General features: G+C 40.0%; 1 protein-coding gene across 1 annotated transcript; it reads right to left on the reverse strand.

Annotated features, from left to right (window-relative positions):
* Window positions 1-63: 63 nt before the first annotated feature.
* Window positions 64-15,175, reverse strand: cabp4 (calcium binding protein 4; the record flags this gene model as incomplete). Its single annotated transcript, XM_080029161.1, has 8 exons — window positions 64-92; window positions 1,814-1,961; window positions 3,550-3,659; window positions 6,799-6,942; window positions 7,348-7,378; window positions 14,058-14,193; window positions 14,559-14,663; window positions 15,120-15,175. 8 exons carry the CDS (start codon window positions 15,173-15,175, stop codon window positions 64-66), a joined length of 759 nt encoding a protein of 252 aa, XP_079885287.1.
* Between the last annotated feature and the right edge of the window lie 1,219 nt (window positions 15,176-16,394).

A 16,394-nucleotide genomic window follows, 5' to 3' on the forward strand; every position in this document is an offset into this window, starting at 1 on the left:
TTCACAAGTTAGTACACGGCTCAGGAACCCAATGTTGTCTGCTCCATCTTCTTCCATCAGAGGTCATCTTGCAGAAAGCATCATAACAAACTCTGTAGGGAGACAAGAGACAGCAGCAGATCCATTGATAAGGACTATTGTCTATTGTCAGTCTAAAATCACAAAAGGACAGTACTGGATGCAGCCACACCATTATCAACCCAGATTAAATTGTACGTGAAGTGTACCAAGCCCATGGATAATGTTGTGAAGTCATTTTTTTTTTATTCCATTATCACCAGGTTGATGGAAAATTAAAGTGTTGAAGGAGTGATATGTCCAAGAATAGAGTAAGGGACTGTTTTCTTTTCTGAACAAGTATTAAACCCAGTTCTAGATTAAACCGCTGCTATAATTGCAGACTTCCAGACTTCTTTTCATCTCTTCTTGTAACGAAAAATCAGTTTGATTACAACTTGTTTCAGCTCGCTGTATAGGCTATGTCAATCAACACAGCTTTTGACTTGTCTTTTCAATGAAACCCCGCTCCAGTTAGATGGAGGCAGGTTTCACAAAATCCATGCAATCAATCAAGGCTTTCCCATTGACCTCCTCAAGCGCTCGGCTCTGAAAGACGTCTGATTGTAGGTGAGAAACTATTGATTGACAGAATACTAAAGCTTAATGCCAGATTAACCCGTTAACATTATCTCTGGAGGTAGGCCTACTCTAACCATTTTCTATAAAAAGAAGTCAACCGAGCAGAACAGCGGCTCAGTTAGGTTACTACTAGTCGTCCAAACACTTGACCTGAATGTTGGATATTCACAGCGATATTTATCACTGCTGCCATTATTGCTTGTTTTCTGCCCGCGTGGCTGAACTGGACAGCTAGGCTACATTGGACCGCTGACCTGCTAATTGATGATAATGGGAGGCACCTGCTTATGTATCCCCTATGAGACTGACACTTCAATGTTACCAATAATTGTAATTGATTAGAGCGCTGAGACAACACAAACAGGATCACACCTCTAAGCCCTCCGTGAGCTGCATCCAATAATTACACTTGCACACAAGTGGAAGTGATGGTGCCTGCACATGTATTCATGTGTCCCATTGTATTGTGTGTTTTTCTTTTTGTTGCTTGTGTGAGGACACACGTGGTGAACACATTTCTGCAAAAGTCCTTGAGCTGTCCAAAGGTCTGTGCTTTGTATGTAACGTGACGGGTGTCCAGGCATGTGTATTGATCGGCTTAATGCACTACTGATTAAATTGGATTGGCCCTTCCAGCCATCCCACCTTGATTCAACCATCCTTCCTTTCCCATCTCACCCTTTTCCCACCTAATTTTCTCCTTCTGGTCCCCTTCATCCTCAACCAATACCAGCCTACATAGTATGTCCTTCTGTACACACCAGTAGTTCACAATCAGCTCAAGTAAACTATTTCAACTGTTTATACATAGTTTGGCTAACTATTCTGTTCCTCCATGTTTTAGCTAAGTATTTGAACTTTTCATCTTCTAGCTAACTATTTTTACAGTCAAACCCTTATTTGCTTACCTACTGTAGCTATGTTTAGATATTTTAACTGTGTATCCTTTTTTTAGTCAACAATTTCAACTATACTTTTTGTTAACTATTTCAATGTCATACCTTTAGCTAACTATTGCAACTGTTAATCATTCTGTGCATCACCCACCACCACCCATCTCAGGGTTTTGATCATGTTTTTTAATGAATTCTTTGAATGTCCTCTCACACCTTGCCTGGAGTCCATCCACTCACCCTCTACACCCCCGCCCCCAAGTCCCCAACCAGTCACTCACCATCAAAGTCGATGTTGCCGTCTTTGTTAAGGTCAATGTCGGAGAGGACCTCCTCCAGCTCGCCTTTCTTCAGCTTCTCCCCCAGGAGGTTCTTCATGCCCTCCTTCAGCTCATCAAGCGTGATCTTTCCATCGCCATCACAGTCAAACTTCAATGTGTTTGGTCGGAAGAGAGCAAGAGGTGAACATGTAGGGAGTGAAGAGAGATTATTGGATAGATCATAGGTTAAAGATGAGGTAGCACAAGGAGCATAAAAAAAGAACAACATTATATGTTTCTGAGCTAATGAGGATGGTAAAGCGATTGATTGTAGTATGGTATTGTGCGCAGAGGAAGAGAAATGAAGAGAGAAATAGAGTATTTATATAATATATATTCATTTTCAGGATTTATGATTCAAAATTGAGTTTCTCATATAAGTATGTTGTTACAACATGGCTGCACGAGGTCCCTGGAAAACAGCTTGAGTCAGCAGCTGCTGGGGCGATGATGACTCATGTGGTGTTAATACTGAAGTGAGGAAAAAAACACTTTATGAAGTGCCTGTGAGGCTGGGTTGGGATTACTTTTTTAAATGTATTCTCATTTGTTCAGAGAGTAGACCACACTTTCTGCTCAGAAGTAGCAGAGTTTTGGAGAGAGAATTCATTAATCTCCACAATTTGATTCAAACGTCAGAACATGGGTCATTTCTGGCCTTTGGCGGCACAACTCAGGAACTTGACATTGACGAACAGCTGATGAATTAACTCCAGAAACAATTACGTATGACCATGTGTAACCTTGCATTCTCCAAATAGAGGACACTTAATACGTCTGATATATGAACGGAGTAGCATACATTTTTTGTTGTTGCTGTCTTGTCTACAGGCTTTGATAAAGGCTTGGTATCTGCTAGCCCCACTGGTTCAGGAAGTTACTGGAGATAGAACATGTTACTTACCTGACATCATTAGCTTTAAAAAACAGTTTTACCTTTTGAGAATTACAAGTACATTCTGTGTGACACAACTCATAACATTGAATAAAAAAAACATAGTCCGTCCCCCCCTCCGCCCACCCGCTTTTCATACACATAGTAAGGTCACACAGAATTCCCGGGGTGTGATTTATAACTTGAATCCTAATAGCATGGTGAACACTGTGATATATTTTCAGTTACAATCATTAAGAGCACATTATCAGTGTTGCATGTTTTGCAGTAACCATTACAATCCCTATCTTGCTGTAATGTGCTTAATAAATGAGCCCAGGTGTGTGAAGCTGTGCCTGAAAATAATATCATCACCTCATTTGCTCACTCAGAGAGTACGCCTCACCGGGGCTCAGCTTTGGGCCACAATCAATTCAGCACTTGTGTGCCTGCCTCTGTATCGACGCCAAATTAACTCAGTAGATATTTACTGCAGACCAATGAGGCAATACAAAAGTTCAAATAAAAAAAGGCATATCTATTAAGCAGGTGACTCATAGAAGTGTAGCCTACAATATAAATGGTGGCTCTTAGAATGGCGGGGAGCAGGCTTCATAAGAAAAAAAAAACATTGTGAGTATGAATATTTTTCCTTTCCCTTTAAACCTTTTTCTTCTGCATTCATTCTTCAGACCTGTCATGAGTAAAAGCCAAACACTCTTTTCTGTACAGAAAGGTCTTGTGGCACCCTTTCAGAGTTCTGTCATAGTACATGACCACTTTCAATTGCTTGAAGTGACACTGCCGAGGGACCCTCTCTTACCTGTTTGAAGGCACAGCGAAGCTCCTTCAGCCCAACCATATGAGCCGTCTCAGCCAGCATCCTCGGCCCCATTAGCTCACAGAAATCATCAAAGTCCACGTGACCGCTCCCTGCATGAAAGACAGAAGGACTGTGGTATAATTATCTACCTAGTACTAACAGTGGTTCAAGAAATATTAGGATCATATATGTGTGAACAGGCATTCATTGATTTTCTCTGGTCGCTTTGGGGCAAAACATGATCAAAGCACAACATTGACACATTATCACCTTGAAATATGGTGGTGAACACATTATTAAAAATGGGCTTGTTTTACACATGCAGTAAACATTTCATTTGGAATCATGGTTGCTGGTGACCACAGTGGATATCTCCATTTAGCTGTGTTTTGGTCTCCACAAACTCCAGAGAGAAACGTCTGGCTCCTTAGCTATACTAAATGATGCACTGTGTTTTCTTTCTTTTCTTTCGTTTAAAAATGCATCATATTGTCTAGGCTTATCTAAGTATGTAAATACACTTTCAATGAGGTAACTAACTATAGCTGTATGATAAATGCATTTTGTACCTCATTAGTTTAATTATATACAGAACTTAATTAAAGGTAGTGGTAATGGACCTGTCCTGTCCTTACTAAATACCAAGCTTTTTTGTGAAAAGTGTCTGAACGTTGCCAGTGCACATGGGACTAAAACAATGCCTTCTGCTACTTTCTCAATGTTTTCCCCTTAAACCGACTTAAGAGCCATGGTTTGTTTTGTTTCAAACCCCATGGTAATTATCGAATCAGACTGATACAATGGGAAGGCCAATGTTATTAGTTGAACAAAAGACAGGCTTATTTGATAGCGTAGACCAGTATAGGGTCGGCCTGTTTTCACTATCTGGGCTTTGGTGGATGTGAAAGACTACTTCAATAAATCCATGTGGTCATTCTGTAGTTTTGAAAAATAGAATCACTGCTCAGATTCTCAGGATCGTTGAGGATGAAAAGAAAACTAAGTAAAAGTCTGCTCGCATAGAAAAGCACTTTTAATGCGGCTGGATCATAAAACCGAGGGTTATGTTAGCTGCAATGTAGGCTACTATAGTGACAGAAGCAGCAGAAGGATTCGGAAATACAAGACTATTATTTTTATGAATTTTTTGTCACAGCAAAGAGTTTTCATACTTTCCTCAAGGTGTGGTATTTAACTGACTGGCTTAACCCTTGCTGAGCAATCCGCGGATTTTGCACCACTGCCTTGAAGAATTTCTGTGCCGTATGTGGGTCAGTCTATAATCATGGAGTAAAAAAAATCTCCCAGAAGTATTATATAATTCTTATTTTTTTCTAATTTATAGTACAATGCTACAATGTTATATAATGAAAATACTGACTTTCATGGTATTCATTTCTATGAGCTATGCAACAGAGATTAAGCATTATGAAACATGGCATAAAACATTAAATGTAAATGCACCACCAAATCCCTGATGTTCTTAATATTTTCCATATAGTTTCTCTCAAAGTTATACATACGAATAGATTGTCTTACGCAGTTTTAATTTAGTGCGTCATATAATTGTGTATCTGTTTGTTCTTACTGTGCATTATGAGTGTAAAGTTTATAATTCCAATTCCAGACACCATTTTTATGGCTGAAACAATGCAGTGAAGGGTGACGTTGCACCGAATTATGTAACACATTTCCCTTTAATTCAGCATAATGTATTTGGTACGATTGAAAATCTTGACACAAATTGAAAATCAGGCTGTGTAGGCTTTTTAACAACAGTTTTTACTTGTTGTCACCTTTTGCAATGGTGATGGCAGATGGGGAAATTTATGGGACGCTTATGCAAGGTTGCAGCAGTGGCTCTCTCAACCCTGGCCTTTTCAAGATCCTGAGCATCTAATGAGGAAATGATTTACACCTGGGACTGCAGGTGAATATAATTAACTAGCTAGTAGGACTAAAGCCAGCTGCACTCTGGTCCCTGAGGATCATCGCTGAGAAAGTCTGTTGTGCTGTGACGAACTTGATGCAACTGTTCACAACTGGACCCAAAGTCCAATGTTTTGCTCATTATCAGTGTCATTGTCCCATGGGCTCAATGCTAATTTACACTTGCCATTTTTCAGCAGGCACACATAGCCTACATATCCAAGTTTTGTAAGGAATAAACAATTAAAATGCTAATTAGCATCTACCATGTAGGTTATGTTTCACACACCTGGTCAAACCCAATTAAAAGTCCAATTAAAAGGCCAAAAAAATAAATAAAACATCAATACAAAATAAAAATGCTTACCTATGGGAACTGATATCATATAGTCATCCCTATTTTGCAGTCAGAAATACTGCCATTTTGTTATTTTATTTAAACATAACTTTGTTTTATTATTTATAAAGGAAGAAACAGGTGCCTCTTTGTCTCACGACAGGGCTGGAGGGACTGTGTTTAACTGAAAGCAGTTGACAAGCTGAGCTCAGGTTCATAACAGCAGCAGGGGAACGAGAGACAAGCGTAACAAAGTTAGACTGTATTAAAGTCATTGGCAGACATTGTTGTTTAAGTATGGATGTTGAAAAGTAAGGACCACACCAGCATCTCAAAGGGCCGAAGTCACGATGGGGCAGTATTACGAAAAATTCATGCAAAAAACTGTGGGCACTAATTTCTCCCTTTTTTGTTTTTAGAGAGCAAGGAACTTGTGTTTTCTTATGTATGCCCTTTAAAAAGATGCCTTCATTAGGATAATACATCACACCTTTAGCTTGCTTCATGTGTCTAAGTCTTGTCCATTGAAGGTTTAATGTTAAGTCTCGGCTGACACTCTTTGGTTTGTTCAGATGTTCATGTCTTTCCTGGACATTTAATAGGAAATGGTTCTTGAGGCTTATGGCAGAAATCAAAACAAAGCAAAGTCAAACCCCTTCTCATTGAGAGCAGATTAAGGAAAGGTTGATTTCAACTAAAGACACACTTTTTCACACAGACTCACACTCATACAACCCTGCACCTGCAGCACCAGCGCCATTAATCAGTCTGCTAAAATGTCTCCAATGTCCCCAAGTGCAAAGACAAACATCAGTTCCTTGCGGAAAGAATGTGCACGTAAACACACACATTGCTCACAGATTCACACCTAGAGAGCCATCAATCATGCCAACATTCTTAAACCGCGGGAGGGTGGGGGGGGGGGGGGGGGGGGGGGTGACATCCAAATACACAGTTACACAAAACAAGACATAAATACACACATTTCATTTTGATTTGCTGGATGATCTCAATGAGCTCCATCTCTGTAGGCATGTAGCCCATGGTCCTCATGCAGTCTGCGATGTCTTTGTAATGGATGAAGCCATCCGCATCGTAGTCAAATTCCTTAAAGGCCTCCTGCAGCTCTGACATACAAACAAAAAATGACAAACCATAAAGTAGGGTAACATATTCTCCCCAAGAGTCAAACCCACTCACAGTACGTAAACAATGTGCAAATTGATAATAATTACATGTTAAGCTCTTTTTTTATTTTATTTTTTATATTTTTTACTTCTCTGTGTTCTCAAGAAGAGAGAAATAAAGTCAGCTCTCAAGAACAGCAACTCATGGCGTTTTAATGGATTTTGTAGCTGTGAGTCATTGACACAGAACATCTCGCAGCAGTACTGAGAAACCTATACCATCTCTGACGTTGACTCATGAAGAGCTTAACGGGGGGAAATATCAATACGATTGATGAAGCTGTCTGTGAATCGACTAGTAATTTGTCAAGTGTTCGCATAGTAATTGCCCAAACAACATCTTACCATTTAACTCCTCTGGCATCAGCTCTCGCTCCTATGGCGCAGATAAAAAATCAAATAAAAACAGTGTAAATAACAACAAGACAGCATTGAAGGACGGGATGTAAAATGACGATGGCTTTAAAACAGTCAATCCTCTAGAGAAAAACCCTGGTGATAATCTGTTTTTGACTACCAAATTCAAATAACATGCATATCATGTCAACACTCTAGCATGCTGACAGTAAAGCCTAATGGGATTTCACCCTGCGACATGTCTTTCTAATTTGCAAAATGACACAATAACACACACTCCTAGATGCGAACCCGCACACACTTTATTTGCAGTGTCCTGAGGGACACGCAGCATAAGCTCATGCTGTGTTCATACAAATAAAACACCCATGCACGACTGTGAGAAAGCGAGTTGCACAAACCTAACACTGTCTCTAAAGAAACAGATGCATGGGAAACTAATACACACACATTTATCTACACACTTCTCTACACCTACACAAGTAATCATTTGCATACAGCCATTTGTGTGAAACACTCGCTATTCTCTGCCTTGTTTTGACATTTGCTCGAGGTGATCTCTCCCTCTCTCTCTCCCTCTCCCTCTTTCTCTCCCCTTGTCATGTGTTTTCAGGGATGTTGAGGCAAGACTAGGAGCCAGGGAGAAAAACTCTACACTGATAGTCATTAAGAAAATTGGATTTTGGGTGAAATGTAGGTGCGCTAAGAGCTTAAAAAAACAATATGGTAATAGAGTATGCTGCTTGCAGACACACAGTTTTGATAAGAATACATTATCATTTTGGTCATTAGCTTCAGTACTGTAGAAATGCATATCCTGAGGCAAGAAATAAACTTGAGGTTTTAGTTTTAGGATGAGCGTTAAAGGTCTGAATCCTTAAAACAGTAAACAGACATAAATGTGCTCTTTTTTCTGCTTCAAATGGCACATATCACATGCATCAGTCCACAATCTAGTGTATGTTCTATTTTGCATATTTGAAAACAAACATGCACTGACTTCAATTTACATATGTAAAGCTTGGATATTAAAAGATTGTGAACTGAAAGCAATGAGACAATGTGGCTTTAGCAAGATGCCTTTTTGAAAAACATGCTTCCAACAGCATCTTGACTCAAGGGGCTTGCCTATGTTGTGCAACCTCTTCGGAAACATCATCACATCCACAGGGGAGGCAGTGAACATGCAAACTCAGTCATCTTCGTATAGAGCAACCCAGCCTGACATATGGAGATATCACTTGATACACAAAGACGCCACAAGCCTGAGGATATCTATAAGTTCAAAGAAAGAATACTGCCACACAAGCTTACGAAAGCTCTCATTATTGCACAAGTTTGATGTGAGCTTGTTTTTCCTTACTTTCATCCAGTTAGGAAAACTATTGAGGCTCAAAAGAAAAAAATGGTGATTAAGACACACCAGTGGTGGATTTTACACATTTTATTTATCCATGGACAGAAGGAATTTCAACCTGATGATTGTGTTATACGTCAGACTTGACTTGTATTCCACTATATTTCAGGGGGAAAGTGGCCTTTTTACCTCATAACATTAATCTGATTGCTATAAACAGCCAATACTTTGGTGAGGTTTCAAATGAAAAACTGACACTAAAGCACCTAAAAAATGTTGCATTGATCAAGTATCATATAGAGGAGGCAGACAACCTTGAATGTTAAAATGGCTCGAATGCATTAGCTTCACAACTCTTTTACCTTTGATCCTTGAGTCTTTTTAATGCTCATCTCACCCCTATGCTGTTAAATGTTTTATGTAGGAACTTTCCTTTAATCATGGCTTGTTTCAATTGCTATATTTCTAAACCACAAGAGTATTTTTCAACCTTCAGTTGCTTTTCTTTTAGTGCTGTGAAAGTGAGAGATAAAAAGGCAAATAAGAGCAGCAGTGAAACTGAAACGCAAAGAGGAAGTGCAATATTTTGCCAGTAATGCATGTTGGCACTCAGGGTGGCTAATACATAAATCATACAAGGTCATCCTGCTCAAGTGCAAGTAGCTTCAGGAAAAAGAGAGGCCCCCATGGTTTATTTGGAAGCAGTTCCGCATGGCAGCCGTTCAAATGATTATTCACTGTATGATATTGCCAAGGGAGTCAAACGCGAATGCAATGCCAGGACGCAGTCGCATCAAGAGTTATCCCACTATGCATGTGCCCAGCCTCAAATACAAAAACACTTCTGATTATAAAAACCCTTTACGTTTTTAATATGATGTGTGATGCTGTGGGATCAAAAAAAAAAGAAAAAAAAAAGTATGTTGCCCAGTGTCATGAACCTCTGTATACCCTGAACACGATCTTCGAGCCTGCAAGGACATATTTATATAGCAAGGTCACCGAACTAATTGGATTTTTTTCTTCCAGTAAGGATTAGACAGCATGCCATGCAGACTCTGAATTCATCCGTCAGACGGAGCCCATTAACAGTTAATTTCATTCTGTCTGCTTTCACATGGCCCATTGAGCAGCCTGTTCTGTAAGCATGATGCATGGACACATGTGAGAGCTTTGTGGATACTTCATACTAACACACATGATCCCCAAATAGTAAAAGACCCTTGAATTTGGTTACAGTGCGCACATGTATTGCTCATTGATGAGCACAGTCTATTTTGCTTCGCATCCATCCTTCTTACACCTTGACATTAAATGCATCAATTGCTTTGCTTTAGCTATTCGTCCCTCGCCAACACAATTGGATCTAATGAGGACTGACAGTGAACCTTGCTAAGGGGGGTTATTAATACTTGTGTTGAGGCAGGGATTAGGATTGCAGCAGGATGGATAGTCTCCCTGGCTCAGTGTAAGGGTAGCAACCAAAACAACGTGTCATTTACCCTGTGGATATGATGCAGACCTCGCTACCTAGTAAATTCAAACCAGAGACTGTCACAGTAAAACAAGGCTGATCGTTTGTGGCAAGTGAGGCAGTAACTCAAGGTGTGAATGTCCACAGTAGCCCAAGGTCACTGTGAAACGGTTATCAATTCCCAAAAAACAATGAAACAACTTATTTTTTAAAGAAAGAATGCCATTTGTTATTAAGAAATCTACTGATAAGGCATCATTGAAATGTTCATAGGTGCAGAACTCCCCTTGGCATAGAATTATCTGTAATCTTTAACAGCAAATCCCTTTCTTGTGATGACAGCATTAATGGAAAAGCCTTTGCCTCTGCTTTGTAATAAGGTCTCACCATGGTTTCAACCAGTTTCATGGTATAGAGACTCTTTTATGAGTTTCATCCAATAGATTAATAATAAATGCAATAACTAAACTACTATTGCATTTACTACTACTAATATCCCAAATAGCTTGAGGGGGGCCCGTAACAGGATTTGGTTTAGGGGTAACTTTTGCAACAGATATAATGTAAAAATAAGCATTTAAAGACCTGTATATTAATAGCCTCGTTTGAGATGTCGCCGTCTTGCTAAGACCTGCGCAATTATGACGCTCGGCTTGCTGAGCGCACAGCATTTTTGGAGCATTTTTGTCGTGCGCTCAGCAAGACGCGCGTCATAGTTGCGCAGGTCTGAGCAAGACGGCTCCAAGTTGAACGAGGCTAGTAATGTGTATGATTTCTATGTAGGGGAGAGTGGCCTAAGTTGTGCAACTTTTCACTCAAAGTGACTTTAAAGTAAGGCCTTGACAGTAAAGTCTCCAACTCAAATGTGTACATATATTTCAGGGTGTTGTGCATCCCTGGCAATAAAAACTTTGGATCTGGAATAAACTGTTGAAGAAATATAACTTTCGGAAAAAAAGTTGTCTTGATGCACAACTTGCCCCCGGTGTGGTGTAAGTTGTGCGGTTGGAGAGAATACCATGGGGTGAATTGTGCCATTGATATATATCTCATAAACTGTAATGCAAGACAAATCCATTAGACAATTACTTATTTAAGGTGTATTTAAAGTAAATAAAGCAAATAGTTGACAAAGATTGAAGGACAATTTTCTTAAACAAGGCCTAGCAGATCTAATGGTTTTACCTGCAAAGCTCACAATGACAAAGTCACCATCATCATCTTTCTGGCCATCTGAACTCTCATCAGTGGTGTCGTTAAGTGGAATTGAGATGTCACTCTCTTCTGAGCTACTGTAGACAATCACTTTCTTTTGGTGACCAGCATATACAGCCATGCCATTGGCACAACTCTCAGAAATGTACTTCGCACTAGTTGCTCCGTGCTTGTGGAACCAACTGCCACCTGACAAATGTGATTCCCTCTACATTTCTGCCTTTAAATCATGGCTCAAAACCCATATGTACACCCTGGTGTTTCCTCCCCATTAACTATCTTACCTCTGCACTATTATCTGTGTTTATGTGGATGTATGGGCTTTACGTCTTTTATTTTGGTTATTGTTATTTTACCTTCATTGTTTACCTACTGAATGCACTATGTACAGCACTTTGGACAGTGCAAACTGTCATAAATGTGCATTTATAAATACATTTTACTTACTTACTTACTTATAACTCACCCAGGCCCTTTGGCACAAATCACCCCAATCCCAGAAATTTGGATAATAAGCATGATGCAGCAATTTAGGGCTGACATCGTGCTAACTGTATAGACTCAAAATGTAGCATACCAAAGCACTAAAACATGTGTCAAATGTTTTCAAACTTGTCTATAATTGATCAGACACAATAATCAAAAAACCTTGATCATGGAAATTTTACTTTGAAAGGCAAAACACAGTTTTTTTTAGCTTAAATGTGCTTATATCTTATTCCTTGTGTCTCCCTTCTTTATAGGATGAGTCAAATGGATGGCTCTTCTTAAATATGTGGTCACATTTCCAATTTCTTCCACGGTTTTCAAAAAAGAAGGGGTGGCACAACTTCCAAAATGCACAACTTAGGCCACTCTCCCCTATAATCATTTCAAGTGAAAAATTTAATTCCAAATGGGTTAAAACATCCACCATGCAGGCACATAAGGCCATATCATAAGAATATCGCTGCTGCAGAATGAAAAGAATTATAACCACCTCAAAATGTTATCTATTCAACCTGCAGAGCTGGCAGGTTGTCCCAGAGTAGCTTGTGAAGACATATATTTTTTTTTACGGCAGAATCTTGTAGTGCTTCTACCGTAGGGGACAGCCAACCTAAGTCTATTTTGCCCATCCCTGAGCTCATTGTTTTGTCACTAACCATTTAAAAAAATAGGTAAATTTCTTGATTGGAAGTGTCTCTGAATGTATCATGTAAGTAAGCATTCTATCGCTGCTGCACAGACTTTTTTTGTAAATAAATAATTGTGAGCATCTGAATGTGAACTTTAAGCTTTTCTGTTCTAGTAGAACACATAATAAGTCATTGTAATTACTGTCCATCCCCAACCAATTATTTTAATGGGAATTTGCCATCCAAGGTCGTGTCCTTGACGGAGAATTGTTTTTAAGTCAGTCTCGTTAACATCCTGGATCTAATCCCCATCCATTTTTCTCGATACAAACCTTGTAGCCAACATCTCCCATGGCCTAAAATAAACCCCCAACCTTCATTCTGATCTCTTGATTCCAAAACAAAATATTAATATTTTTTTCCATAACAGTGAAACGTATACTGTAAATGGCGCTCTCTCTATATATCAAGTCAGGTTTTTGACAGAAATAAGAAAAGGTGCCATTGAGCTGGTCTTGGATAATTTGTTCTCTCATTTCCAGCTTTCCCCCCAAATACTCTGTGATGCCCTACAGCAATCTGGGATCAGGGTATCAGGAATGAACAGAGCCTGCATGTGCTTCACTTGAACCACCAGGGAAATTCATGGAAGACAGCCCAGTGTCCAGGCAGTATATCATCTGTGACGGGGAGTTATTGGGGTGACTTCTTTTTTCAAGATTTAGTGAAGGAGGGCACGGTACACAGTCCTGATTAGATGGTATTGAGTTTTCAATGAATAAAGGTCGGTAATGACATTGACTTTTCAGTCACTTGACCGATTCTATATCAGCAATTACTGGTTTGCAGACAGGGAATTCATTTTCTGATAGCCATCACTGAATAACAGCTACAAGCAGTATAATATTTTCAACAGATAGTTAGAACATACAATCAGCTGAGCAAATGGATCCATTTTCCTACTCCATTCTGTGTAACCTTAAAGACAATGTGATGTTTTATTTGAGCTGTGATTCAGTAACTCTCACTATATTGACCTTTCTTTGCCAGTCTCTTCCAACTACCATTCTAACAATTCTCATGGCCTTCGTTAAATTGGCTATTTCTTTGGACTGGATGAATGGACCAGCCAACCAAACAATGGGCCCTGCCCTGTTCGTCTTGATTGACAACAATGCTGTGATGACCAATGGCATCATGTTATGAAATAGTAATTGGGCAAAATGGCATCGGAACAGTCGCGGGCATGGCTTAAAGAACCATCACTGTTAACTTGTGGTAGAAAATGGAACGCTCTTTTGGGGGAATAAGGTAGACGAGTCAAGAAACAACTGATATGATTTTGAGAGCATGTGGTGTTGACATGTATTGATCTTACAAGCAGTTTAGGCCTTTTACCGCTCTTGAAGATGGTGTTATACAACAGGAAGCTCGAATCTGCAACAATATTCCAATATCGGAGCAACTTTACTAGTAACCAACAAGTGTGAGCATGTGAGTATACGAGAAGGTACAGTGTGCTGTTGAAACTGACCTGTCCAAAGTGCTTATTGAGGAAGGAGATGTAGGCAGCGGCCACCATGGAGCTGTTGCTGAGTCTCTTCTTGCTCTGTCGACCAGCCTCACCCGAGCCCTTCCCCTTGGACGAGGAGGGGGACTGTGACTTTGAGCTGTGAAGTGTGCATGCATTTGCGTGCCAAAGTATTGAGAGCTGTCGTCATTAAAAGCCAGGGCCTGTACTTTCCCCCTCCTGACTTTAAAACCACTTAATACTCCATCTAGCCTCCCTTGACGTAATCTCTCAGCGTGCGTGGGGGTAAGTAATTGAACAACCTCAGCAGTCCAATCAGCTGACGTCTGTGGTTACCTCAGTCAGTAGAAAGGAAGGGAGGAGGAAGGAAGAGTTTTGTAGAAGCCTTGTTTTGCAAGTATGTACCAACCGATAACACTAATAGGAGGGAACAAATCTACACAACAACCCCACCCTCTAATCACACTAACCAATAATGATTTCAAAACAGAGAATGATAATAACCAGAATTTCTTGGAGAGGCTGAGCTGCAGGGCCTTGTTTTTGAATCTCATCGTAGTGGGCGATTTGCCAGCTGCAACTGTATCTCTCCCCACTCGCGGCGACATGCTAAGAAAGAAAGACACCTTAATCAATTTCAAAAATGTCTCGTAACTAACTTACAATACTGAACTTATTTACTTGTCACATGGATGGACCCCTTCTGTTGAGAAATGTTAGATGGATTTAGACACATGATAGACAGCAGCACAAATAGGAGGCAATTGTTTACATTTTTCTAGAGGTTTTCTAGAGGACTGTTTTTCTCGGAAACTTTGTAAAAAAAAACTTTCCAAAGCAGGCTAGATATTATTGTGGGTCACTTGATACCGTATAAGAATTTTAAAAAAATGGTGTATGGATTTATTGTTTATGCTGGAGCTTTAAATAGAATCTATTACAGGTTAAAAAAGCTCACAACCTCACCTCGATCAGGCTTTTTTAATTAAATTGCTAATTGGGGTTTGTTAGTGGATTCTTTGCCCATTCATTTTCTCCTAAGCTTCTCAGTTTGATCGGACTGACCTGGCGGCAGTAGGCGGTCTACTCTCTAGTCCTCCCTTCGCACTTTTCACAGACATCCCGGCTGGAAAGAAACATAAATAAACATTGAAAAGGATATGACATTGAGGAAAATATATATTTTTTTAAAGATTCTCTAAATGGAACAGTGAACAAAGACATTGACAAAGGGCTAAATATGCATTTTGGACAGAAAATAGTACAAATGTTCAACATTATTAAAGTGACATGAATAATTGAACACCTCGTAAAGTTGTTTTACCGGAGCAAATGTATTGGCTGAACATTTCCCTTTTCATACAGGCACCAGAAAAAGCAACGTCATTAGCATTAATTTGCAGTTGTGCTTCGGGTAACCTGAGTCCAGTATTCAATCTCAGTGTATCTCTGTTTTGCTCTCAACTAACTCTTGAGGGAAATATCTGGCTATTTTGTTCGTTTGTTTGCTGAAATCTCCGCTATATCCTCCACACAAACACCGGCAAGTTTCCATTTAGCAATTTGGCAGTGCCGGGCAGGTCTTGTACGGTGAGATTATTTGAGTTTGTATGCTTAAAAGATGGAACGGGAAGACACTGAACCAAAACAGTACATTTGTTGGCTGTCAATCCAATACAATGAGATTAAACAAGATCAAATGCTCTGTAGAGCTGAGGGGAGCAGCAGAGTCAGGTGATAATAATGATACTGTTTCAAGCGGCTTTGGACATATTTATGCTTTGTCAGAATTCCAAATAAATGTTACCAGTTTGCCAAAGGAGAAGCATGGTGACACGGTGTGCTGCGTAAACCATGACTACTCCATCCCGAAGGAGGGGGAGGAGGAATCACGCCAATTCAATTCAGAGACAGATACATTTGAGCGGACACACACACAGCCCCCCAAACAGTTAAATTAAAACGATGACCAAAGAGTGGGAGTGGATGGATAGCAAGACAGCCCGGAAACAAATGGATCAAAGAGATAGGAAGAGTGGTGTGATAAAAATAAAATTAAAAGACGGGAATGCGGCAGCAGGATAGAGGAATATGGAGAAGATGAAGAAAAAGAGAATGAATGACATTTACACACACGGAGGACTTGCAGAGTAGCACGAGTAGAGACTCATGGGTGTCTGCTTGAGAGGCAGATTAATGTTCTGTCATGGACCTCTGCGGTTCTAGCTATCAGCTGCTGATGATGAACGGCCGCGCTTGGCACTGATGTGCTATAAACATATCGCCCCTCTCTCTCCCCGCCTAACGCGCCGTGAGGAATCCGGCTGAGACAGATACGGG

This window comes from Ammodytes marinus, assembly GCF_949987685.1.
Source record: "Ammodytes marinus genome assembly, chromosome: 6".
NCBI classification, from domain to species: Eukaryota; Metazoa; Chordata; class Actinopteri; order Uranoscopiformes; family Ammodytidae; genus Ammodytes; species Ammodytes marinus.